Raw genomic sequence first — 27,346 nt, 5'->3', positions numbered from 1 at the left:
GTATATTGGTACATCCCGTTTTATGTTGCAAATATGGCAAATAAGCCCGATACACTAATTAGTTCTAGCAGCCCACGAAGAAACAAAGCCCAAAAATACATAAACCCATCGACTCGTTGTCTGCCTGTCTCGCTCTCCCTCCCCGGCTCCTATCCGTCGCTCTCGCTCGCGAGAGGCAAAACCGCGCCACCCCTGCTCTCACCTCGCAGTGCGCTGACAGCCCGCAGCCAGCACCTCCCCCACTCTCCCCTGCGGCCCTGCCCCTTTCCCTGTTGCCTCCTCCTAGCGTGAAGGAGCCATCCACCGACGGCCAGGTAGCGGCGTCCCTTCGGCGTCCGTGTCCGGCCCTTCGCCCTCCCCCTCGGCGGCTTGAAGCAAGGTGAGCTGAACACCCCAGATCGATTCTTCAGTGTATGAAATTTGAACTATTGAAGATTTCTTTTTCTTATTTTTTGATTGTGTTCTTGTAATATAGATGAAGTAGCATATTGACATTGTGGGAGAAAGCTGTGAAGGCAAAAAAAAACGAGCAGCCTCCACATCCACACCAAATGCTACTTATGATCCATTATATTACATATTTGCTTTGATTTTTTTTTATACGTGGCATACCCAGCTGCAGATCCCTGGCTCCGCCACTGACTATTGGGGTGACTTTGGCACAATTACGATAGCTCCAATTAAATTAAAATGGTTCAAATATTCAGTCTAAACTATAAAAATATAAATAAACTAACTACTCCTGATATATCCTGGCCCGCTTGAAAGATTTTCTCGAGCTACAAATTATCATCTCCAAGATTCCATACATATTTTTTTTATAACTGGAGCTTTACCAGGCTCTTAGATTTTTCTGTTATGTTCGTTGGCCTCTGAAAAAAAATTGTAAACCCTTTGGCAAAACACTGTCATGGTTCCATCAAATTTTGTATCATGTAATGAAGTAATCCTGATGATTCTCTCGGCTGGATTCACCCCTGCTGGCCTCCCACTATCAATCCAGTCGACAGTGTTCCTGTCACCTTACCGCCCTGTCCAAGAACCCATGCCATTGCCGCAGTCGAACTCCAGTGATCTGAGCTAACTTCACCCGAGTTGGAGAAGGAGCTTCATCTGGAAATCCAAGTATTGAGACGGTCTTCAAAACGCCCGAGCACTTCCTCGTGACCTCGCGTGTTTTGCCCACCTACCCGGCCACCCCAGCCCCACCGATGAAACGGTCAGACCTCGTAGCCGACGTTTCCGTGTGTGTTTACATCCGACAAATCGGCGTTTTGGAGAAAACCACGGGCTTTGGTGATGCCACGTCTTGATATTATCCTATCCCGTCCTCCTGAACGCGCGATCCTCCGCGACTCCCGTCCTCGTCCGCCGCCACGGAGCGCCGCCGCCCGCCAACCCCTGCTTCGAGAATACCCTCGCCACGGAGCGCCGCCACCCGCTAGCCCCTGCTTAGAGAAGACCCTCTCCGGTGAGGACCGCCCTTCTCCACTCTTCATCTCCTTGGATCTGTTGCACATGCCAACCAAACAGATGCGTGATCTGTTGCTCGGCAATAGTCACCTTGGGGAATGATTACCATTTACGTTCCCTCTCTTTTTGTGGAACCAAACAGTCTTGGTAATAAACTTTCCCTCCGGGATGCTTCCTGCTGTCTTAAATTAGCAGTCTGCTTGCTCTCGAAATGATTTTGAGCCTCGTAGTTGATGCGGAAGTTCATGTTTATACATGTCCCTGATCATGTTTGTACCTTTTTGTGAACCAAAAGTTTATTGGTTCAGATACTTGTTAGTCACCAGACCGGTGGTGAACGCCGACGGTGAGGACAAGAAGCCGGAGGTGAACACAGAAAGAAAAAGAACTCAACGCACACAAAACTGGAACACGGTGAATTTTGATGCTGCATGTTCTCCTTTTTATTTGGAAACTTAAACAACTATGAGCCACATACATGATCAGCACGTTGCGGGAGTTTTGGCACGTCCATCCCCATGCCTCCGCAAAGTCATCCATGCCGTGAACTCAGGTACGTGGGCAGCTAGTCTGCGCCATAACCTCCTACGCGCACGGCCGCCACAGATCGGGGCTCACGCGCATGCAACTGCTAGAAACAGAAAGATGCCATGCAATCCTAACTAACCGGCACACACAAGATTACTAACAAAATCTCCTCATAATTCTTGTGTATGCCCTGTACATCAACTACTCCGATCCTGGAGCGCAAGTTGCAGAATTGCTTACGTCACAGGGCTTTGGTCAGTATGTCCGCTAGCTACTCCGTGGTCGCAATGGACTGAAGTTGAACCCTGTTCTCCTCAACACACTCACGTATGTAATGGAATCTGACATCAATATGCTTACTGCGGTCGTGGAAGACAGAATTCCTGCTGAGCGCGATGGCGGACTCATTGTCGATCTTCAGTGAGATGGCACTGGTCTTCTCTCCTTTGAGCTCAGCAAGAAGACGCGCCAACCATACACCTTGGCCGGCTGCTGTAGCTGCGGCAATGTACTCCGCTTCACAGGAGGACAGTGCAACAACCCTCTGCTTTTGGGATTGCCAGGTGATGACGTTACTGCGAAGGAAGAAGAGGAGGCCGGTGGTGCTCTTGCGTGTGTCGATGTCGCCAGCTAGATCACTGTCGCTGTAGCCTGTGAGCTCAGCCTCCTTCTTCCTTTTGTAGTGGCAGCCATAGTGCAGTGTACCGGCAACATACCGCAACACCCTCTTCATAGCTGCCAAGTGCTCGGTGGTGGGGTTCTCCATGAACCTGCTGATGTAGCCCACCGAGTACGCCAGGTCTGGTCTTGAATTCACCAGATAGCGCAGGGAGCCGACGATGCTGCGATACTATGTTGGATCAACTGCAAGAGCAGAACTCAACTTACTTAGCTTTAGTCGAGGCTCCATTGGAGTGTGGCTCAGGTTGCATCCAGCCAGCCCCGCGTTCTCCAGAATCTTGGCTGCACTGCATATGCGCTTTGGCTGACGGTGATCCCAGCTTCGGTCTGTGACACCTCCGGAGCAAGGTAGTAGTGGAGCAGCCCCAGTTCGCTCATCTTGAATGTCTCCTGCATCTCCGCCTTGAACGTGTCAATGTCGACGTTGTTGGCACTGGCGTCATCCACGTACACACCCACAACCAGGCAGCGATCGCCCGTCCCTCGCAGGTAGACGGCGTGTTTGGAGGCGCTCCTCTGGAAGCCGAGCTTGGAGTATCAGGCACATGGGGCTTGACGCAGTCCATACAGCACCTTGACAAGATGGAGCACCTTGTGCTTGTGGCCCCTGAGCACGAAGCCAGGAGGCTGCTCGAACGTAGACTTGTTCCTGGAGAACGCCGTTCAGGAACGCGGACTGAGCACGAAGCCATGTGGTGCACTGCCCAACCTTTGTAGGCAACGTGGGCGAGCAGCAACCGCACAGACTCGAGTTGTGCCACCGGAGCAAAGACCTCATTGAAGTCAATCCCTTGACGCTGCACGTACCCCTTCGCGACGAGCCGGACTTTGTGCTTGGTGACGACCCCAGTTGCGTCCTTCTTAGTCTTATAGACCCACTTGAGGCCGATCGGCCTCGTGCGTGGCGGCAGCTCGACCAGCTCCCAGGTGCCGCTCACCTCAATGGACATCATCTTATCCAACATCACGTGACGCCAACACTCATGATGCAGCGCCTCCTCGAATGACATCGGCTCAGTGTCGCTCGCCAGTAGCAGGCGCTCCTCCAGGTCCCGTTTAGCCAACCTGGGCGTCGGGGCCGGCCCAAGCACGTTGTCGACGTGACGGAACTGGAGAGGCACGTCATCGTCGTGGTCGGCATCCAGCAGCTGGCTGTCTCCAGCACTTGGTGGTGAGGCGAACTCGATGCCTTGGTGCAGCTGTGGGCTTGCTGTCGTGGACGTAGAGCCGGCTACAGGTGGTGGCGATGCTGGTGAGGATGAGCTCGACGCAGAGGGTGATGCAGAGGTGTGCGTCGTCATTGTACTGGTGGTGGTGATCACCGCAGGCTCCTCTGGTGCAAGCTGCTCGACGACGAAATCTGCGTGCTCGTCGTCGCGCTCAGCGGACCATGTCCACTATGTAGCCTCGTCGAAGATGACATCGCGAATGATGTGGACACGCCGGGTCATGGGGTCGTAGACACAGTACGCCTTGGAGCCAGGCTCGTACCCAACGAAGATCATGCGCCAGCTGCGGTCATCAAGTTTCTTCAGGTTCGGTGTGGTCACCTTGACATGGGCGACGCACCCGAACGTGCGGAGGTGGTGTACCCCTGGCGTGCTCCCAGTCCATAGCTCGTACGACGTCTTTCCACCAATGCTTTTCGACGACGACCGGTTCAACAGGTACACGACCGTCGTCACAGCCTCTCCCCAAAACACACCAGGAAGCGCCTTGGCCTTCCGCATGCTCCGTGCCATGCCCACAATAGTCTGATTGCGACGCTCCACGACACCGTTTTGTTGGGGCGTGTACGGCGCCGTGAGCTCCCGCCGAACATCGAGCTGGGCGCAGTAGTCGACGAAATCAGCTACGGCGAACTCCCTGCCTCGATCGGTGTGGAGGGCCAGCAACTTCTTTCCTGTCTTGCGCTCAGCTGCAGCTTGGACACACTTGATTGCTGTTGTAGCAGCGTCCTTAGAGGGAAGTAGAAAAATCCACATATGACGGGAGTAATCATCCACAAGGAGGAGAAAATAACGATTCCCACTCGACGTTGCTGGCGTGATGGGACCGCAGATGTCCCCATGGAGGAGCTGGTGCACTTCGATTGATCACCCCAGCGCCTTCTGTGGAAAGGGCGCATGCCGGTGCTTCCCAGCGAGGCAAGCCTCGCAGACCTGCTCCACCTGGTTGAGTAGTGGCAGGCCACGGACCAACTCTTCATGCGCCATCTTACGCAGCACGACGAAGTGGATGTGGCCGAACCGTGCGTGCCATATCTAGGCGTCGTCGTCGGTGCACACGGCTAGGCAGACTGGGCGTGCGATGGTGACGTCGAGCACGTACAGCCGGCCCGGACTACGGTGAATCTTCGTGAGTAGACGCCTCTCCTCATCACGAATCCGCATCACCCCGTTGAAGGGTCGAGATGGCGGACTAGAGGGGGGGTGAATAGTCTTTTCTAAAATTAATCACGTCGGCTAACCGAAACAAGTGCGGAATTATAACTATCGGTCTAGCCAAGACTACACCCCTCTATCTATGTTCTCTAGCACCTTTCAAAGATACTAATCAAGTAACAAAGGTGCCGGGCTAGCTAGAGCTCACCTAACCAATTCTAGGAGCAAGGTTACGCAAACCTATGCCACTAGTACTTTAAGCAACAAGGGAGCTCCTACATATGCTAGTAAGCAAAAGCACAAAGCTAACTAAGCTCACTAGCAATGCTCAATAACAAGGCAACCAATGCCTAATTAGAGAGCGCAAATACTTAGCTACACAAACTAAGCAATGTGACTAACAAGGTTACTAAAACCAAATTAGCCACGCAAGGGAGCTACTTCTATGCTACACAAGCAAGAAGGTAATTAGCAAGCTACACAAGCTATCTAATTACAAGAGCAACTACACAAGCTTAATATGTATAAAAGTAATTGCAAGCTTGTGTAATGGGGATGCAAATCAACGGGAAGAATAAAGTTGACACGATGATTTTTCTCCCGAGGTTCACGTGTTTGCCAACACGCTAGTCCCCATTGTGTCGACCGCTCACTTGGTGGTTCGGCGGCTAATTAGCATCACCGCTAAGCCCGCACGTCGGGCGCCGCAAGAACCTACCCCTAGAGTGAGGGTAGCTCAATGACACGCTTTACTAGAGTTGCTCTTCGCGGCTCCCACGGGGCGAGCACAATGCCCCTCACAAGCACTTCTCCGGAGCGCCGCACAAGCTTCTTGCGCGCTTCTATGGAGACCACCACCAAGCCATCTAGGAGGTGGCAACCTCCAAGAGTAACAAGCACCACCGGCTTGCAACTCGATCACCTAGTGCCACTCGATGCAACCTCACGATGCAATCGCACTAGTATCGCTCACTCACACAATCGAATGATCGCTATCAAGTATATGTGTGATGGAGGGCTCCCAAGCACTCACAAGCATGGACACTAAGTCCCTTGAGGTGCTCCCCCCTAGCCATGGCCAAAGGCCACTTCTATTTATAGCCCCAAGGGCTAAACTAGCCGTTACCCCTTCACTGGGCAACGGTCGGGCTGACCGGACGCTCCGGTCGTGTTGACCGGACGCTGGACCTCAGCGTCCGGTCGCCCGCAGACGGCCACGTGTCCCAATTCCAACGGTCACTGACTTGACCGGACGCAGCAGCTTTCAACTGACCGGACGCTGAACCCCCAGCATCCGGTCGTTTCCAGTAAGGTCCTGAGCATGACCGGACGCGTCTGGTCGAACGCGATCGGACGCAGCACCAGCATCCGATCACTCTCCAGCTACTGCTACACTCCACGTCAGCGCGATCGGACGCAGCCTGCCAGCGTCCGGTGCATGCAGATCCAGCGTCCGGTCAGTTGACCGACGCCAGCATCTTCGCGACCAACTCGTTTTCACTTCTAACTTCTTCACCCTTGCTCCAATGTGCTAACCACAAGAATTTGCATCCGGCGCAATAGAAAATAGGCATTCCATTTTCCCAAACCCATCTCACCCCTGTAAACACCACCTCCTTTGTAAATGTGCCAACACCACCAAGTGTACACCACCATGTGTATGTGTGTTAGCATTTTCACAATCATTTCCCAAAGGATGTTAGCCACTCAACTTGCCACGCCACTCGATCCTAGCGATAATGCAAAGTTAGATCACTCGAGTGGCACTAGATGACCGATATGCAAACAAGTTTGCCCCTCTTGATAGTACGGCCATCTATCCTAAATCCGGTCATAAACTTCTCTACACACCTATGACCGGTGAAATGAAATGCCCTAGGTTATACCTTTGCCTTGCACATTCCATTCCATCTCCTTCAATGTCGATGCAACACATGCACCAACACTATCAACAATGATATGATCCACTTCATATCATTACGTGATCATATTGGTTCATCGATCTTGACTTCACTTGCTCTTCACCGTTGCCATCGTCCATCGGCGCCAAGTCTTGCTCAAGCTTCACCGCCACGCGGTCCATCACTCCAAAGCCTTCGACTTGCCCTTCACGCTTGCAACCGGTCCATCAAGCCAAGTCTTGTCTTGATCTTCTCCACCTTGATCACATGACTCAATGTCATGTCTCATGTGCATTTAAGCTCCTTCATCATCACATGTGTGAGCTTTGCAACATCTCAAAGCCATTTTCACCTTTATGACATATGTTGCTCACACACATGTACCTGTGGACTAATCACCTGTGTATCTCACATAAACACAATTAGTCCACCTAGGTTGTCACTCAATTACCAAAACCAAACAAGGACCTTTCACCCGTGCTCCACGAGCACCTGGTATTCGCTTTCGTCGAGTTGACCGACGGAGATGATGTTGGCGGTGAGGTGCGGGAGGTAGTAGACGTTGGGGAGTGACCGGTGCTCGCCGTTCTTGTAGGAGAAGAGCATGGTGCCGCTCCCTTCGATCCGCGCGACGGAGCCATCCCCGAAGCATGGGGTGCCAGTGATGCCGGTGTTGAGGTCGGCGAAGGCGGCGTGCGATCCCGACATATGATTGGATGCGCCGGTATCTAGGATCTAGCGCTTTGGATCTTGGTCCTCCACGGCGTCAAGGGCGGAGAAGAACTTCTTCTCGATGAGGTGGAGGACGACGCCATCCCGAATCGCCAGAGTTGGAGGGAGCGGTGGAGCTGGCGCCTCCTGCACTAGCACTGGGGCCGGCGGCAGCTGCGCGGGCGCTGGAGTCAGCGACGGTTGCGTGGGCGCTGACGGCGGCGGCGCTTGTATGAGCTTTGCGGAGGGGAACGTGACTTCGTGGATAGAATCGAGAGCTAGCATTAGAGTGGGCTTGTCATCCTGGGCCACATGGGCCTGCTCCTCCTTTTTGCCTCGGCAGTCACGGGCCCAATGCCCCTTCTTCCCGCAATGCTTGCAGGGGTCATCTAGACTTGGACGGCCGGAGCTAGAGTTCGCTCGCGAGTCGCTGTTGCCGCCGGCGCCGCGTCCACGGCCCCTGCCACGGCGCTTGCCACGGCCGCCGGAGCCGGAGCCGCCGTAGCTGGACTCTTGGCCTCTCTGCTTGTACCGCTCCACCCACTGCTCCTCAGTGAGCAGCAGTTTGCCGCCGGCAGCTTTCTGTGCAGGTAGCTCGATGCCGTCAGTCGCCTTCAATCTCCCTGTAACCTCCTCGATCAACAGCTGTGAGATATCAAGCAGGGTTTCAATGGAGATTACCAGCTGCTTGTAGCGTGGGCGCACAACGCGCAGGTACTTGGCCATGACCTTCTCGTCGGGTTCGGGATCACCAAGCATTGCCAACCGCTGCACGATCCTCGTCAAGCATAGGGCGAAGTCTTCAATCAGTTCGTCGTCGCGGAGGATGATGGCCTCGTACTCCACCTGGAGGTTCTGCGCCGTAGCCTTCCACACCCTGTCGTCGCCGATGTGGAGGGTCTTGATGGCCTCCCAGGCTTCCTTCGCAGTTGGTTTGGTCGCGAGCGCGGGCACCATCTCCGCCAGGACGGCACTGCAGATCGCGTCGAGCGCATTGCGATCATCGTCGAACTCGACGTCGTCGTACTCGACGGCGTCCCAGAGGTGACGTGCCTGCATCTTCAGTTTCATGCAGAGCGACCATTCGTGGTAGTTTGTCTTCATCATGCCGGAGCTGTCGGTCTCCCTGATGATTCGCTCGACGATGACCTCCCGTGGACGGCGTGCGTCCCGGGTCCGCGAGCGACGTGCGTCGTAGACTCGCAGGTGCGTGAACGGCGAGCAGGAGAACGGCTCGGAGTAGGCGTGCGCGGCGGAGTCTTGACGCCGAAACCGCTCCTGTCGTTCTTCTTGGCGCCGTCGCCCTTCTCGGCCGGTGAACGGCCACGGGGTCTCGGTGGAGACGCCATGGCGACAGTGATGCCCTTCTACTCGGCTCTGATGCCACTTGTTAGTCACCATACGGCGGTGAACGCCGACGGCGAGGACAAGAAGTCGGAGGTGAACACAGGAAGACAAGAACTCAACGCACACAAAACTGGAACACGGTGAATTTTGGTGCTGCCTGAAAGCGCAGCGTTTTCTGTGCTTATATTCTCCTTTTTATTTGGAAACTTAAACAACTATGAGCCACATACATGATCAGCACGTTGCGGGAGTTTTAGCACGTCCATCCCCATGCCTCCGCAAAGTCATCCATGCCGTGAACTCAGGTATGTGGGCAGCTAGTCTGCGCCACAACCTCCTACGCGCGCGGCCACCACAGATCGGGGCTCACGCGCATGCAACTGCTAGAAATAGAAAGATGCCATGCAATCCTAACTAACCGGCATACACAAGATTACTAACAATACTTCATTATTATCAGTTTCTTCACCATCTATTTTAAAACTTTTGGATGCATTGGTATCCACCTCAATCTATGTATGTTAAAGTGGATTGGGATGTGACTTAGATTAATTTTTTCTCAATCCACTCAAACATACGTGGATTGAGATGGCGAGTGCATCTAAACAAGACCTTAGTGTTCAAGATCGAAACAAACTGCTGTGTCAGTATGAAATTATATTTCAGATTCATGCTAAAATCGAGTCCTAAGAAAAAAAAAAACGTTTTTTGTTTGTTTGTTTTTAGTAGTAGACTCATGGTTGTACATCTCATACAAAAATTATTGCCCTTTAGGTATTGATTCTAAGTCTCACGTGATGGATTTATTTTATTTACTGGGTGAAGCCACTATCCAATCCCAGCGAAAGAGTTTGTTTATTGCCGTCTCTTGAGAAGAAAGAATGGATGGTGAGTATAGCAGACACGATCAACTGGAGACAATATTACAAGATTCAAATTCGGAGCCACAAGATCTGTCGTTAGCATATTTGAAGAAGATCACAAACGAATTCGCGAACGAGCTATTACTTGGCGAAGGTGGTTTTGGCAAAGTATATAAGGTAAGACTGGACATATATTTTCCTCCAATCAAATTTACGTAACCACACTTTATTTCCAAAAACCTATATTTATGTTCTTATAGGAGTATTATATTAAGAAGAAAGTTTAAATAGGGAGTGCTACAGAATGGGAGAATTGTTGCTGTGAAGAAGCTATTTCAGTTAAAGCCAGGACTACAGGCGAAGCAATTTGAGAACGAGGTCTACCATCTTATGAGGCTTAAGCGCCCAAATATAGTACGATTCAAGATAGAAACTCGTATCATGCGTTTATAGGGGGTGAGGGTGCGCTCGTGTATATGAGCATCTACGTCTATACTAAGTCTCGCAAAAAAAAAAGAATCAGGATAGTGACTTGAACAAAGATGCTCATTGTCCCACGCAACATTCGAGAAAACAGAAATCCACACTTCTAATGAAGCAAACACATGTAATGCCTTCGTTGGGGGGCGCTGGGCCTCGAGAGAAATGGCCACAATGGAGACATTGGGGGTTCTTATTCTTGCACTATGATAATTATCTGATCCTCTTTGAGGATCTAAAGTGAGATTCATCGTACTATAGATTTTCTCAAGGAAGCAACATGGGCGAAGCTCCGATCTGAAAATCGTTCGTTTATTCATCGTCTTGGGGAAAAACAGCCGTTCTCAGTGGTACAAAGATGAGATTTTTGTGCGTGTGGGTGGGCGAGGGAAGAAAGCATATCTCAATCCTTAATTGGACAAGAGTATAGGGCTCAGAGAGGGGTTGTGTGGTTCATAAACCATTACCACCCTTATGCAACCCATCCATCACATCTCCGCTCTTATTTTAATTCAATAATTCTCAAAGCAATATTGCTTATGCCGTCACAATACATCAAATTGGTATTTATTTAGTTCTTTTTGCCTAGTGTGGGCAAATATCCATGCCTTTTTTGGATGCACGTGTATTCATCTCAATCCACATGTGTTGGAGAGGATTGAAGTGGAAATAAACTAAGTTTTATTCCAATCCACTCCAACACATATGGATTGGAGTGAATACACATACATCCAAACAAGGTCTTAAATAGGCTATGAGCAGCAAAGCAAAAGAACAACAATACTACTGTGTTTTTTTTTTGCAAAGTGTAAGTCTTTTTTTTCCTAAGTAAAATTTCTAACTTGGACAAAATTACAAAAAATGCACGAACATGTATATCAAAATAAAAATAAGATTACTTTCATTAATTCCACCATGATTGGTGTCTTCATAGTGCATTTATCTAGTACCAAATATGTGAGTACTCCTTGCGTCTCAAAACAAATGCATTTCTAGCTATGTAACTGGACAAGCACTTGTCTATGTGCCTGCATAGGTACATAGCTAGAAATACATTTGTTTTGTGACGAGTAGTATTCTTTCTATGTATACTTAAATAGTTATAGAAGTTTGAATTAGGATAAACTCAAAAAAAACCTGCATATTATAATAGAGGTAGTAACTCATATAGGTTGGCTTATAATGCAGATGAATCTTCTGGACTTGATTGGGGGACACGGTATAAAATAATTAAAGGGATTTGTTGTGGTATACATTACGTTCATGAGGGATGTAAATACCAAATAAATGGTTCCATTATTCACTTAGACTCTAAAACCTGCAAACATATTGCTTGATGACAACATGGTGCCAAAAGTTGCGGATTTTGGTTTGTCAAGACTCTTCAATGGTACAAAGACTCAAACTTGCACTCCGAATCTCGCGTGAACATTGTAAGTATCCGGTGATAATTTATCGCTCTACGTACGGTGTCAGTTCTCTTTTAAACTGCTCTAATTCTGTGATGCAGTGGTTACATGGCACCTGAATACATATACGGACATGTAATTACGACTAAGGCAGACATATATAGTCTGGGTGTATTAATCATAGAGATCATAACGGGGGACAGGTCAGACCCCTTCAGTTTCAATAGTACTTCCAGCGAGGACTTCCTAGAAGCTGTAAGCAATCCTAATTCCTTCAGCTATCAAGATCTGTGTTCTAACCAAGATCTGTGTGGAGTATCAAGATCTGTGTTCTAATCGTGCATGCAGGTCGTTAAAAAATGGAGAAACAGGTTAAAGGACGCACCTTTGGAAACAGATTGCAATCAAATAAAATTGTCTCTTCAAATAGGCCTAAGATGTTTCAAAGTTGACCGAAATGAAAGGCCTACTGCAAAGGAAATTATCGACATCCTTAATGAATGGGAAAGGAGAAATTTGGTGGATAAACATAAACTGGTGGAAAACACAAATTGCTACCACAATGGTCATGTTCGCTTCTCTTATAATCCATCTTTTTAAGCTTATTTTTTCAGCCGGAATAATATTTTTCTCTTATAACAAATCAGCCGAAACAATGTTTTGGCTTGTTTTTTCAACGAGGCGAACGGAGCCAATAGTAGTAAAAATGGAGAAACAGTTCCATCGTCAGCAGACAATGGAAGGGAAGGCGGACGCGGAGTGGCGGCCATCCTGTCAGAAGCGTTGTTCGACCAGATGCTACTGCACCGCAACGACGCGGCTTGCCCGGCCAGGGGTTTCTACACATACGACGCCTTCGTCGCCGCCGCGGGTGCCTTCCCCGCCTTCGGCACCACAGGCGACTTGGACACACAGAAGCGAGAGATCGCCGCGTTTCTGGCGCAGACAGCCTGTTCGCTTGAACTTATCAGCCGGCTTATCAGCTAAAATCTACAGTATTTTTCTCTCACAACAAAACAGCTTCAGCCGGCTTATCAGCCGACTTTAATACCAGCCGAATAGGCTAATGAGACGAGTGGCAGGTGGTTGACGGCGCCCGACGGCCCTTACTCATGGGGCTACTGCTACAAGGAGGAATGCAACCCCCAATATGACTACTGCCACCCTGGCGGCCCCTACCCTAGCGTCCCCGGCAAGAAGTACCATGGACGCGGACCCATGCAAATTTCCCAGTATGAATTCTTACTCTCTTGGATAAAAGAAAAAGGAAAAAGTTTTAGGCACGACATGCGGTGAGAGGTGTCTCATTGAGTCACCAGGTCGTGAGCTCAAAACAGGTTTTCCGCAAATTTTACGGAGAAAAAGACTTTCCTCGTTTTTTTCCCTCCCTCAGACTCTACTCACGTGGAGCCTCTGGCACTAGTTTTTTTTAGCAACTACAGCTACGGTGCAGCAGGGCAGGCGATCGGCGTGGACCTGCTCAACAACCCGGACCTTGTGACGACGGACGCGACAGTGCCGTTCAAGACGGCCATCTGGTTCTGGATGACACCACAGCCGCTGAAGCGCCGACATGGCCGCGGGGAGGGAGCCAGGATACGGCCTCATCATCGACATCATCAACGGTGGGCTGGAGACCTGGAGTGCGGCCACGGCACCGACATGCGCATAAACGACCGGATTGGCTTCTACAAGCGCTACTGCGACATCCTTGGGATCAGCTACGGCACCAAGCTAAATACATGGCAACTCAACTGTTATGAGTTCCTTCCTTTGCAATTATTATATAGAAAAATACACCAACAAATGTAAAATCATTTTTTTATTAGCTACAATCTTATTTGAACCTGTAGATGTTAATATAATTCTTTCTAAAAACTTACAAAATTAAAAGAGATTTGACTTAGGACAAAATCAAAGTAAACTACAATTTAAAACGGACGAGTACTTATATAATATTAAATCTAAAACACAAGTCGTCAGGTTTGGCTTGTTACGATGGATTAAAAGAGATTATTGTTGGTAGAACTGCTAAATACCTGAATTATTCGATTGTAATATCTTATGAGGAATTAAGGGTTTGTTTGGATCCACCCAACTAAAGCTTAGCTAGCTAAAATTTCAAAGCTAAATTTTAGTCAGCTAAAAGTTCTTCCAGCTAAATTTTAGTTGGGGTGTTTGGATCCTCCAGCTAATAGACTCAGGTAAAGTTAGCTAGGGTGTTTATATCCTCTAGCTAATAGACTTAGCTAAACTTTGGCTGGGTTTAGCTAGGTTGAAGTAGCTAAACTCAGCTAAACTTTAGCTAGTCTTTTAGCTGGGTCGTTTAGATCCCTAACAGTAAAATTTAGCCAACTAAAGTTTAGTCGGTGGATACAAATAGACCCTACCAGCTTGTTCGCTTGATCGTATCAGACATTCTTATCAGTCATGATACAGTATTTTTCTCTTACAACAAAACAACATCAGTCGGCTTATAAGCCACAAAAACGAGGGTGTAAATGGATCAAACACACTAACCATATCCTGGAGAAGTGGCGGTGTTGTCGGTAACTGAGTCGAGGCCGCATGTCTTCATGTGCCACCTCCTTCTGGAAGTCAATGGTGCTCGCCCAGCACACCTCACAAGCTGTTGACGATGATGAAGAGGTCGTGAGCTGGTGACAGGTCTTCAGGGCGATCCAGTACCTTGCTTAGGATCAGGAGTTAGGTTTTGGGGTCACGGACTCACGGTGGGGATACACCTTCAGGCGTTGCACGTCCTGGGGCCACAACCCTGAGTTATAGTCGGTGCGCCTCCTATCATGTCATGAATAGAATTATTGAAACATATATTGTGCGGAAAATTAAAAATCTTCAGCCATAAATTTCACCTCAATTCGTTGCATACCTGTCTCTTTAAATTAGCTAATAATGTTTTACATCTTGGTTCTCCACATGGCCTAAGGTGGCAAACCAAAAACTATTGTCTTTATCTACACTCTACATAACATAAGATGCAATTTAAGATCAGTTATCCTGTCCTACAAGGATAACAGCGATCGGTTAGGTTAGTAGTTAGCTCCTATAACAGTTTCACATATATTTACACTTCCAATTAATGTGCACAAGGTCATGGGCCATTGAATCAACTACGAACAATTTACACTACCCGATAAAACAAAGCACAATCAAGTCAGAAAATATAGACAATGACAACAATAGGCAGGACACAAACCTCGGTCTCCTTTCCTTCTTCCTCTTCCTCTAATTCCTGCTCTTCCATTGCCTCCTCAGGGCCAGCACCCAACCAGGTAAACCAACCAGATCAACCGAGGACTGCCAGAGCCCTTACTTATTTCAATTAATAAGGAAATAAAAAGGGTCATATCTGGACTACGGACAACTAAACATGAGTTATTTCAATTAATAATAAGAAAATAAAAAGGGAAGACTGACACGTAGATGCACGAAACAACTTGTTCCGATTGCTAATAACACCATGGGATGCAAAACAGTTTTGCATATCAACAGTTGCACTGTCTCATATGAAAACATGATACTTATATATACAGTACATGCTAACTCTACAGGTTCTGAACATAACCATCACATAAGCTGATGCATTGCTTCTAAGGTACCAAAAAAAACAGCAGCCTATTACTAACTAATCTTCTTCAAAATATTTTTCCTCTGCATCATAGTTGGTTTCTCTGGACCAATGGTCATCCAGCATCTCATCGTTATCGATCTGAGAATAGTCCATATGTTCAGTGTCTTCACCGGACAGGAACTTTTGCTGCATCACATATGTGAATTGCTCCAGCTGATCCTGCATTTCTTCAAAAGATAACGTCTGGTTGGAAGTGGTTGCAGCAGAGCCTCCCCCATTGTTGGACTCCATTGGTGCAGCCTCATTTGCAATGACCTGCCATTATGTAAAGCAAGAAACTCATCTCCTGCGAGGGCAGTGCATCAAAAGGAAGAATCACAATGTGATGAAGTTCAACCAAAAATTCTGATGCACTCCTGACTTCCGTGTAGGTGAAATAATAAATGGTGCAAGCGAGACGTCGTAGAGGTCCCAACACTAAAATGGAGCAGACATCAAATATGTGGTTTTAATTGTGAACTACATCGACCAAGTCTCTACATCAACAGAACAGTTCTTAACATGTACCATTTCATGTTACGTGAGCCTACATACTAGGCACTAAAACATGAAAGTGGATCTGAACCTGTGCCCTCAGGAAATTGTTTTCCATGGACAAGAAAGATTAAACGATCTTATACATTTCCTTCAAGCCAGAGAGACAACATCATGCACAAAATTATAGTTACCGCAGAGTTCAGGGAAAAAAGAATTGAGAGGTGGGCGTTTCGATCACAAAACAAGAGGCCAAAGAAAGAATGTGTGAATTATCTTCCCGTACAAAAACTGGATATGTAAGTTTCTTACAGAAACACTTTTTCCATGTAGAACAAGAGCAGAACAACTAGCAGTGTAGAAATTTCATATTTTCATACCCAGGTTCAAAAAAATACTGCCAGGTTATTCACTTCCTTCTCTACCGCATGGTAGACATCTAGTAGTATAACCAGCTCTCGGGTACATGCAGGCTTCTGTTTCAAAAAAAATTCAGAGCAAACTGCCTCAAGAAACAATACATCACCATCATTCATTGGAACAATAAATCATTGTTACCACATACTCCCTTCATGCCAAATTGTAAGTTGTTCAAGATTTTCTAGATGCATAACTTCTACTATATACCCTGTTCGTTTCGCTGACATTTAACTTATGCTGATGCTTATGCTGATTTGTTGGGAGAGGAAAACACTGTTCGTTCCATGAAAAATACTGCTGAAGTAGTGCTGAAGAACAGGACGGTGAAAAGTTAACGCCATTGATATAAACATAATACTGAAATATTAAAAAAAAATCATGCATAACTTGCACCTCGGTGTGGTGCATTGGAGCATCTCTAAATTAGCTATTTTTTCAAATCTGAGTACTCCACTGGTCCAAAATTGCAAACAAAAACTATTGTCTGAATCTACACATCATTATTGCAGTGTTAGACTAGATGGTTGGTAGTTTGTTGATAGATTGTCTGTCTTCGAGATGAGTACTAGCTCCTAGATGAAAATTAGCAGTAAACAGTTGTGCATCCTTTAATATTATTCTACTTCAAATTAATGCAAACCAGGATGTGAGTCACTGAATCAATCAACTACAAACAATTTACAGTATGAATACTGAAAGAAAAATAAAGCCGTTAAATGTAGACAATAACAACGATAATAGGTGGAGACAAACTTCAGTCGCAATGGGCCTCTCGACCTCTGTCCCCTTTTCCTTCATCCCTTCTTCGTCGTCCTCTTCTTCTTCTTCCTCCTCCTCCTCTTCTTCTTCTTCCTGCTCCTCCATGGCTTCCTCAGTGCCAGCACCCACCCACTCGCTGGGATCGACCCCTCTCCTAATCTGCTCCCCGCAGATCTTCTCCACGATGACCGCCTCCTCCGCACGGCGCATGAGCGTCTCGGACCACCTCTCCCCGGGCCGTGCCATGGCCCTGCCGAGCGGGTCCTGGAACCTCCCGAGGTACTCGTGGTGCAGGTAGGGCTCCCGCTCACGCATGGCGTCCTCGGAGAAGTACTCCCCCTCGCGGACGAGGCGGTCGAGGAACGCGCGGCGCCGGTTCCGCACCCGCGACGCGGGCGGCGGGGCCCCCGCGGCGGCGGGGCGCAGGCGGCGGAGGTGCCAGTCGATCTCGTAGTCCGGGCTGAGCGCGTCGAAGGCGGCGAGCTCGTCGGCGGACAGCGCCGCGCCGTACCGCTCCAGGAAGAGCGGCGCGTCGCGGGCGAGGAGGGAGCGGAGCTCCGCCCTGCGCCGCGGCGGGGAGGGAGGGGGTGCGGCCCCGGTGCCGGTGGGGGACGGGCCGAGGAAGGAGGACGGGAAGTAGAGGCCCTCGACGGCGGAGAGGCGGGTGGCGATACGGTCCATCGCCGCGGGCTCCATGGCTGCTACGGTACCGCGCTGCGTGGCGTCGCGTCCTACGGGTGGCGGGCTCAGGGTTTGGCTCGCCGTCGCCGGTGAGGCGGTAGGCGCCTGGGCGGGCACTGGGTTGGGCCTGGGTATGGGTGCAGACGTGCAGTTTGCGTGGGCTTCGACTTTGGTGGGCGATATAGGTCGGTTCGGTTGCTCTGACGTGGGCCGATGGCCGAAATGAGATGGGCCGTTCGCCTCATGCCAGTCACGGTAGATCCAGAGCGTGACAGCATGTTCGTGGAGACGGGAGAGTCTACACATATGAAGTACAGTACACGTGCTCAAAAAACAAGTACAGTACACCTGTTTCTCGAAAAACTCAGAGCACGAGTTATCCGTAGCTCGTGTGCTGGTGGCACGGTGCACGGTACTTGCACCATATAAGCCATTCACTGAAAATATCATTGGCTGATTCGCTATGAGAGAAAAATATTATTCGTTGGCTGAAAAAGTATGACTTATAAGTCAAACGAGCATGGCGTTAAGCCCCCTTTGGTTAAGCTTTCGAACCTGCTTTTATTTTTATAAGAGTCAAAAGCTAACCAAAGGATCCAAAAGCTACCTCTGCTTTTGCCCAAAGCTATTTTTATTCTAGTACAAAACTGAAAGCACCTCATCCCCTCCTTTCAGTTGTTTTTGGGGAAAAAAAATTATCCATCTGCCATTGATTATGAACATAACGATTCGTTTTTTTCTTCGCTCTTTCCTCATATGCCCGACCTCGCGACATCACGGGCGAGCCCCGTCGTCCCAAGTGACCTCTGCCGCCACCGCTCCCTTGTCCCTCTTCCCTCACTCCGGTGGCCCGGCCCCTCCCCCCTCGATACTCCGGCAAGCGGCCTTCCTCCCTCCGGCGGATGCGGCCTCGATGGCCTTGTCCATCCCTCCTCCATGGTCGCAGCCCAGAGCTTCCCTCCTCCATGGACGGCATGACCTTCCCTCCTCCATGGCCACGGTCCGGAGCTTCCCTCCTCCCGTCCGCTGCAGGTGCGTGCTCATGGCCGCCGAATCTCCATGGCCGAATTGATCTACCCTCCTCCCGTCCCCTGCAGGTGCGTGCTCATGGCCGCCTAATCTCCATGGCCGAATCGATCTCCCCTCCTCCCCATCCGTGTCGCTGTGAAAGCTCTAGTTTGGTTTTAGTGAATTGATAAAACCCTAAGTGCCAACCTAGTTTATCAAGTGATCATAAGATAGGTAGCACATTTCAAGTGGTAAAGCAAATGAAGATCATGATATGATGATGGTGATTCCATGGTGATGATCAAGTGCTTGGACTTGAAAAGAAAAAAGAGAAAAACAAAAGGCTCAAGGCAAAGGTATAAGTTGCAGGAGCCATTTTGTTTTGGTGATCAAGACACTTAGCGAGTGTGATCACATTTAGGATCGATAGCCGTACTATTAAGAGAGGTGAAACTCGTATCGAAATGCGGTTATCAAAGTGCCACTAGATGCTCTAACTCATTGTATATGCATTTAGGATCTAGTGGAGTGCTAACACCCTTGAAAACATTTATGAAAATATGTTAACACATGTGCACAAGACAATACACTTGGTGGTTGGCATATTTGAGCAAGGGCTAGAAACTTTACCAGCGGAGTGTCCGCCCGTAGAGTGCGGACAGTCCAACGGTGCCACCGGCGCCTTATATAGAAAAGACAGGGGTTCACAGAGTGACCGGACGCTGGTGGCACAGGGACCAGATGCTGGGGTCCTGCGTCCGGCCAGTGGTGCAGTGAAGTCCGCCCTTGGTCTCTTGGCCGGACGCTGGCGCGAGAATTGACTGAACGCTCAGGGCCTGAGTCCGGTCAGTATGATGTATGATGACATATGTGGCGCATAGGGGAGACGTTGAGTGACTGAATGTTGGGTGAGTCCGGTCAGGCATGACCAGACGCGTCCGGTCATGATTTTTCGCTTCTGGATGCTTACTGGAAACGACCGAACGCTGAGGTCCTGCGTCCGGTCACTTCGAAGCAGCGCGTCCGGTCACAACTTAAATGTATTGATCACCGTTGAGATTGGGTGGTCAGTGTTTGAAGCAGGGGACACGTGGCACACATCGCACGACTGGACGCTGGGGTCCAGCGTCCGGTCGATCTGACCTGCGCATCCGGTCATCCCATTTTTCAGTGGACTGAGGAGCCAACGGCTCTATTTTGTGGGGGCTTCTATATTAAGCCCCATGGCCGGTTCAAGCTCACTCTCTTGGCCATTTGCATTAACATAGCAACCTTGTGAGCTTAGCCAAAGCCCTCCCACTCATCTCCATCATTGATTCATCATCTTTGTGAGATTGAGAGAGAATCCAAGTGCATTGCTTGAGTGATTGTATCTAGAGGTACTTAGTATTCGTGTTTCGCTGCAGGATTCACTTGTTACTCTTGGTGGTTGCCGCCACCGAGACGGCTTGGAGCAGCGAGGATCGTTGAGCGAAGGTTGGTGATTGTCTCTGGCTCCAATCGCGGTGATTATGAGGGGTCTTGTGCCTTCTCCGACGGAGTGCCGAAAGGTAACTCTAGTGGATTGCCCGTGTCATTGAGTTACCTCACTTGTGGGTAGGCTCTTGCGGTGTCCAATTGTGTGGATAAGGTTTGTGCAACACCTCTTAGCCGTCGAATCACCAAGTGTTGATCGACACAACGGGGACTAACGTGCAGGCAAGCACGTGAACCTTGGGAGAAAAATTGGTTGTCTCTTACCCTTTGGTATTCTCCTAGTGATTGATTTAGTATTCGTCTTGTGATTGGTTCACTCCTCTATATGGCGGTATAATCACCCTACTCACTTATTTATATTCTTACAAACTAGTTGTAGCAAGCTCTTTAGTGTAATTAGAATTGAGAGCTTGCTTTGTTGTTTTAAGTTCATCTAGTGGAGCTCTTTAGTGTAGTAAGTGTGAGAGCTCTTAGTGAGTAGTGACATAGAAAATTATGTGTCTAGAGATCATAGTAACTAGAATTGTTGGATAGGTGGCTTACAACCCTTGTAGAGCTAGAGCAAGTTTGCATTTCGCTATTTGTTATACTAATCAAATTGCTCTAGTTGATTTGTAGATTTTTAAATAGTCTATTCACCCCCTCTAGCCATATTAGGACCTTTTAAGTGGTATCAGAGCTGTGGTCACCGTTTGATGAAAGGCTTAACAACCTCGATGTCAAATTATGGCTTAAGTTGTGTTCAACCATGTGGGGGACAAACCACCGTTCTTTGATGGCACATGCTATGATTATTGGAAGAGAAAGATGATGATGTATCTTGGTTCAATCAATGATCAAGTATGAGAGGTAACCGAGAATGACTATGCTATCATTGATCCCGACAATCCCACCAACCAAGACAAGACCAACAAGCAATGCAATACAATGGCTTTCAACACCATATACAATGCCATTGATTTCAAGGTATTTGAACAAATCAAGGATTGTGAAAGAGCTAATGAGGTGTGGAGGAGATTGGAGGAAACATATGAGGGCACACCGGCGGTGAAGAGTGCCAAGTTGTACATCCTCAAAGATAAGTTGACAAGCTTCAAGATGAAGGATGATGAGAGAATTCCGGAGATGTTCCATCGGTTGCAAGTAATTATCAATGACTTGAAGGCTTTGGGAGAGAAGATCAAGGATGATGATGTCTCTCATCGGTTCTTAATGTGCCTACCTCCGAGATTTGAGATGTTGAGATTGCTTATCATAAGAGGAGGATTGAAGGAGATTACCCCTAACCAAGTACTAGGTGATGTCATGACACAAGAGACATACCGTGTGGAAAGGGAGGGGGATGACAAGGATGACAAGAAGGAAGAAGAAGACAAGAAGAAGAAGAGTATAGCATTCAAGGCTAGCTCATCATCATCCAAGAACAAGGGAAAGTCCAAGAAAGAATCAAGTGATGATGATGATCTTAGTGATATCGATGATGAAGCTATGGCCCTCTTTGTACGCAAGATGGAAAATTCATGAAGAAGAAGGGCTATGGTGCAAGAAAGAGAAGAGATCACACCAAAAGCAAAGAATATGTGATAAGATGCTACAATTGTAAGAGCCCTAATCATGTTGTAGCAAATTGTTCCTGCAATAGTGACAATGATGAGGATGAAAAAAAGAAGCACAAGAAGGACAAGAAAGAAAAAAAGAAGAGAATGACCTTCCAAAAGAAGAAGAAAGGTGGAGGCTATGTGGTCACATGGGATAGTGATGGCTCTTCAGATAGTGATAGCTCTAGTGATGATGACAAGAAATCTATCAAGAAAGCACTAGCAAGCATCACCATCAATAACAAGCCCTCCATCTTCGACACTCCATCGACATGCCTCATGGCAAAGCCTACCAAGGTAAAATATGATGTGAGTGATGATGATGAATGTGAAAGTGATGCTTGTAGGAGTGATGATGATGATGATGATGATGAGGAGGAGGAGTACACCAAGGAGGATCTCTTGGACATGTGTGAGCAAGTACACACTTGTGTTGAAATGAAGAGAAAGGAGTGCAAAGAATTACGTAAGAAAGTCAAATTTCTTGAGCAATCCTTTGATGGGCTCAATGCCACTCATAAGAGGCTAATGGAAGCCCATGAGAAGCTTGGCAAAGCTCACTCTAAGCTTGAAAAGGCTCACTCCTCTCTCATCGAGCAAGTCAAAATAGAGGAAGCCAAGAAAGAGCAAGTGATTATGTCTTGTGATGTGAGACTAACATATGATATTATTGATAAATCTTTTTATAAGCCCATTGTAGTTGCTTCCACTAACACTTCTTGTAGCACTACTACTTTTACTTCACCTTTGAGTGATGGCCTCACTAAAGGTGGAAAATGAGACCCTCAAGAAGGAGGTGAATGAGCTCACTCGTGCCTTAGGCAATGCTTATGGTGGAGATGCCCACTTGCTAAAGTGCTTGGGTAGCCAAAGGTTTTCTCTCAACAAAGAGGGATTAGGCTATACCCCCAAGAAAGGCAAAGCGGCCTTTGTCACTCTCAAAGTTAGCTTTGTGAAGGGCAATGGTCGGTTTTGCAATAGTGAAAGCTCTAGTTTGGTTTTGATGAATTGATGAAACCCTAAGTGCTAACCTAGTTTATCAAGTGATCATGTGTAACACCCTAAAATTTGCATTCTTTCAAAATAGTTAAATTTGATTTACTTGTGCAAATATGTGAGCATTCAAATGTAGGAAAATAATAAATTTTGTGAAATTAAAATCAAATATAAGGTTAGTAACCTCTTGATGCATACATGCTGCTGCACCTTTATTTTTGTAATGATTGGTTTTGACCGAATTTGAATTGAATTCAAATTCAACTTGAAAAGGGTTTGCTAAAACTCTAGAAAATAAAAAGAAAAAGGTTTTCTTTTTTTCCTCCCTTCTTCATTTTGGCCTACTGGCCCATTTCCTTCCCCGCCGGCCCGCTGGCCTTTTCTTCCTCCACGCTAGTCCGCCAGCCCGCTAGCCCAGCTCGGCTTCCTCCCTTGCGCACCGCAACCGCCAGCTTTGCGCGGTCCAGCAAGGCGCCGGCCCAGCACGGCATGGCAACCGTTGCCGCCGTGCCTCTCCCTCTCTTGCTCTACTGCTAACAGCTTGGGCCCACTTGCCAGCGCCGTCCTCAACCTCCCGCATCACGCGGTCAAGGCCGCAACCGTCGCTCGCGCCCACCCGCATCGTCGTGGGAGCGTCTCCCCCGCGCCCGGCTTCTATAAAATGGAGCCGAGCCCGTTCGCCACCCTCCCTGTTGTCTCTCTCGCTCCAGTTTTGCACTCGCCAAGCTCACGGAAGCCACAACCGCCGCCCCGAAGAACGCTGAGGTCCGCCGTCCGCCCCTCCGCACGGTCGGCCATCCCCGAGCCGCCTCCGTCTTCGCCTTCCTCCGCGGTGAGACCCCCTTGCTCCTGTCCTTCTCTCCATGCCTTCAATTTCAAGTTTCACGGCCTCTAGGGCCCAATCCGCGAGCATCGTTGACCTTCCCACCGTCGGTCATGGCCACCACCGCCTTGGCCGCATCCTTCGGCCGCTCTCTCGGCCTAGGCGAGTTTGCCCGCACCCCCTCTCTCCCTTGGTGCCCTCGGTTCGTCGAACCGTGGCCTGTAGGCCATGATCCGCGTGTGTCGGCGAGTTCCTCGCCGCCGGCCATGGAGCCCCGTCATGGCCGCCACTGTTCCAGCCGCTGCCTTCTCTCTCTCACCCTCAGTTCTGATCTGAGCCATCCATCACTTGATCAACGGCCCTGGATAGCCGATACCCCTTTGCGGGTTCCTTTTGCTAAAGAGACCCCCAGATTTTGTGATTTTGAACCCGCAGTCATCAGCCGATTTAAAAATCACAGATTTGATTTAAATCCGAAAATAGTTCGTACTAATTACAGAAATGCCACTAGATTTGTTTTGCTCATAAAAACTTCGTTTTAACTCTGATTTGACCCATTCCACTTGCGTTAGTTTTGTAATTTCATAATCTACGTGTTAGTACCACTGTTAACCATGTTTGCAACTTTTAAATTTTATGGTTAGGTTTAATTAAATAAATTGCTATAGGAAACACCGTTTAATTCACAACTTTCGCGTTTTAGCTCCGATTTTCGTGAACTTTGCGTTGACATGATCGTAGCGAGACATAGATTTTTTTCATAAACCTTTTATCTTGTTTTCTATACTACTGGTGTACTGTTCTAACTGTAGGATTGTTTGCTTTGCATGAATATTCCTGAAATGTGGTATGCTGTCGTGTTGGTCGTGTTCAGACGGTGAGGAGAATGTTGGAGATCAAGAGTTCTTTGACGACCAGCAGGACCAGTAGGAGTTTGTTAACCAAGGCAAGTATAGCATGTGATCTACCTTGATGTCCTATTCACCATTTATTAATTACTCATTTGCATGTGTCTAATTTTGATACCTTAGGGCATTCTAGTGTTTGATTATCATGTTCCTTGTTCTCCTATGAGTTATATGCATATGGGTAGTTTGCTAGTGCTCAATGTAACTGTACATGATCCAAATAATGAATAATGGTTCTATGGAACGAAAAGGTAAAATTTGTTTTTAAACAACTGAATTATAGGGCGAAGGAGCAAATGACTTTCGATCATGATGCTCTCGGCCCTCCATAAGGACTTATCTACAGAGGGTTACAAACTGTTATAACAGTCATGCTCACGGTCATGAGTGGCTCGGAAAACTCACAGAATAACTGGTTATTTATTACTGTTCATTTATGATGTTCTATGATGATAATATGATACAATTGATTCTGATATCTGATCATGTGGGTTTAATTGGGGCTTAAGCATAACTTGATAATAGTTAATGATAAAATCCTGACTTACTAAAAGTGCTAACCGCAGTAAACCAGAGTCATCATTTTTGAGCTTTCATAACCCCATGTTATCTTGTTAAGTACGGGAAGTACTTACGCTTGTTTACTTTCTATATTGGATAAAAATCCTGGATGGGTAACAAATGTCAATGAGTATGAGGAGTTTCTAGAGGGCTTTTAGGATTGTGGTCAACTAGTTGACCGTCCCTGTGTTGGAGCTTCCATGAGAGAGCTACTTTCTTTTATTTTCTGTTGTGTTGTGTAAGACTATGTTATGGTATTAATCGTGATATAAGATACACCGTGATGATACTTTTGTAATTTGTCAACTTATGTGTGTGACTGATCTCTGGGCACACATGAGTTTAGTGCATTCAATTTTATCCTTAAAATTGGGTGTGATAAATTGGTATCAGAGCCAGGTTGACTGTAGGACGCAAGCCTAGTTAGAAATGGTCGTTTTAGCATCTTTGCTCCACTGGTTTCTTGCTTATTGTCTCATTCTTGTTATTTTATTAAAATATTTATGCTTTTCATACCTTAATCTAATATAAAAAATTGTTGATTCTAATTCTATCTTTAAATCTATAGATGCCTCATAACCCGAAGACCGCCCGCCTCAGCACTGTAGGCTACCATGCCATGTTCACCCCCCATGCTCCATAGGTGGAGAAGGAGATTGTGGTCATCTCCGATGATGAGGAGTGGATGGCTACCCCAACTCCTGCACCAGCACCTACTCCTACTCTAGCTATTGCACCGGTCTATGCTGCTGCAGCTACACTAGCGGAGTCATCAGCTACTTCACCTATGCCTGTGCCATCCCTAGCTGTCCCTATGGTGGATGAGGAGATGGGCTGGACGTGCAAGTACTACTTCAAGCAAGCCCCGGAGATGGCCTACTACCACACCCTCCTTACTCATGTGCTAGATGACTACTTCACTGATCTGCATGCCTCCATCAACTACTACTGTGCGGAGTACCAGCACCCTTTGGAGGCAACTTTTTGGAAGGTAGAGCTGGTTGTCACCGCCTAGAATGACATAAAGAATGCACATGAGGTGGAGACTGTCCATCTTGCCACTGCTAGACAGGCTCATGAATTGGATGGCATGGAAGATGCAGCGCAGGATGCTTACATCTACTACCATGGTCGTCGTTTTGAGGCCATGAAGGAGGATCGTTTTAGGTTCCTTCCTCGCAATGATCATGAGGGTAATTGGCAGGTCCTGGCACCACCAGAAAGTGATCCAACTCTGGAAGCAACTGTGCAACATGTCCATGCCATGCAGGGGGTAGATGAAGAGGTCAAGGGAGAGCTGCGTGCATCACAGAGGGCCGAGAGGCATCTCCAGAAGCAAGTTGACGTACTGCGTGCTCAACTTGGGCTGCCACTGATCTACAAGAAGAAGCCCCGATCGTTCACCATGGTTGACACCACCCCGTAGGTGTTAGGTACCTTGTTTGAGTTACGACGTTGTTAGTTCGTGTGTCATGTCTAGTCTTGTTTTGTCCTGAGAACTTTAGTGATCAGATGTTTTTAATTGTGAACTTAGATGATTTGGAGTTTGTTTGATTGCTGGAGGTTTGTGGGTATGTCCACAAATTCCATAGGTTTGAACCTTAAGTTTAGATGATGATCTTAATGCAGATGGGTTGCTTTATCATATCTCTGTTGTGCTGTTTTCTGGAGCAGCCTGTGTTCTTTATCTTGTATCTCGAAATCTGGGCTGCCAAAAATTCTGAAATTTTTGTGGAGACATCTAGACTTCTGTATCTTTCAAATGTCTCTGGAATCACATCAATATCTGTTCAAGTTTGTGAGATCTAGCTGTCACAAGTTTATGTTTCTGCGCAGACTGGAACCCAGAACAGATTCGGTTTAGCTCTATTTTTGGCCATGTATATACCCGAATTTATAAAAGTGTTCTAAATAAAAGTTGTAGCTGATCTCCTAAGCTTTCTAACCATTCTTGGTACACCTCTGTTGGGTCTCTAAAACTCCAGTTATGACAGTTTTACTGAACTGCTGTATTTGAATCTTGTCCAGAAAATTCTCAGCATTGTTCCTTATCTTTTATAAGCTCTCTATAATTTGGAAATCTCTAAAATTTTGCGCATTTGTTGGAAAGCAGATGGCCGCAAGAGGAGGAAGAGGCAGAGGCCATGGTCATCCTATCACACTAACATGGTCGCGCACAGAGGAGTCGCCGAGTGACCGGACGCTGGGTGTGT

General features: G+C 47.8%; 2 protein-coding genes, 1 long non-coding RNA gene and 1 pseudogene across 4 annotated transcripts; 2 read left to right on the top strand and 2 right to left on the bottom strand.

Annotated features, from left to right (window-relative positions):
- Positions 1 to 1,199: 1,199 nt before the first annotated feature.
- On the top strand, positions 1,200 to 10,643 carry LOC136529658 (uncharacterized). Its single transcript, XR_010777388.1, has 4 exons — positions 1,200 to 1,471; positions 1,769 to 1,887; positions 9,800 to 10,065; positions 10,180 to 10,643. It is a non-coding gene; the product is annotated as an uncharacterized lncRNA (long non-coding RNA).
- On the bottom strand, positions 5,769 to 9,160 carry LOC136529657 (uncharacterized). The gene is made up of 2 exons (XM_066522734.1): positions 8,360 to 9,160; positions 5,769 to 8,260 (listed from the first exon to the last, which is right to left on the bottom strand). Exons 1-2 carry the CDS (start codon positions 9,077 to 9,079, stop codon positions 7,703 to 7,705), a joined length of 1,278 nt encoding a protein of 425 aa, XP_066378831.1. The 5' UTR covers positions 9,080 to 9,160; the 3' UTR covers positions 5,769 to 7,702.
- Positions 10,644 to 12,572: 1,929 nt separating the features above from the next.
- On the top strand, positions 12,573 to 13,647 carry LOC136525553 (26 kDa endochitinase 2-like; annotated as a pseudogene).
- Positions 13,648 to 15,229: 1,582 nt separating this feature from the next.
- Positions 15,230 to 17,883, bottom strand: LOC136528406 (uncharacterized). 2 transcript variants are annotated; one of them, XM_066521360.1, is made up of 3 exons: positions 17,077 to 17,883; positions 16,284 to 16,379; positions 15,546 to 15,684 (listed from the first exon to the last, which is right to left on the bottom strand). In XM_066521360.1, the coding sequence occupies exons 1-2, from the start codon at positions 17,776 to 17,778 to the stop codon at positions 16,290 to 16,292; spliced, it is 792 nt and encodes a 263-aa protein (XP_066377457.1). In that variant the 5' UTR covers positions 17,779 to 17,883; the 3' UTR covers positions 15,546 to 15,684; positions 16,284 to 16,289. The 2 variants fall into 2 exon arrangements, with proteins under 2 accessions (XP_066377456.1, XP_066377457.1); XM_066521359.1 differs by lacking the exon at positions 16,284 to 16,379 and having other exon boundaries at positions 15,230 to 15,684; positions 17,077 to 17,875.
- Positions 17,884 to 27,346: the final 9,463 nt, after the last annotated feature.

The sequence above is a fragment of the Miscanthus floridulus genome, chromosome 19 (assembly GCF_019320115.1).
Source record: "Miscanthus floridulus cultivar M001 chromosome 19, ASM1932011v1, whole genome shotgun sequence".
NCBI lineage: Eukaryota > Viridiplantae > Streptophyta > Magnoliopsida > Poales > Poaceae > Miscanthus > Miscanthus floridulus.
This window is presented reverse-complemented; position numbering and strand designations above follow the sequence as displayed.

Excerpts from the sequence above, each read along its gene's own strand:
- LOC136529657 (XM_066522734.1), bottom strand. The coding sequence starts at position 9,079 with ATGGTGACTAACAAGTGGCATCAGAGCCGAGTAGAAGGGCATCACTGT. Across the intron at positions 8,261-8,359 it reads GCCCACGCTACAAGCAGCTG|AAAGCTGCCGGCGGCAAACT; the intron begins GTAATCTCCATT and ends CTACCTGCACAG.
- LOC136528406 (XM_066521359.1), bottom strand. The coding sequence starts at position 17,778 with ATGGAGCCCGCGGCGATGGACCGTATCGCCACCCGCCTCTCCGCCGTC. Across the intron at positions 15,685-17,076 it reads AGAGGCCCATTGCGACTGAA|GTCATTGCAAATGAGGCTGC; the intron begins GTTTGTCTCCAC and ends ACATAATGGCAG.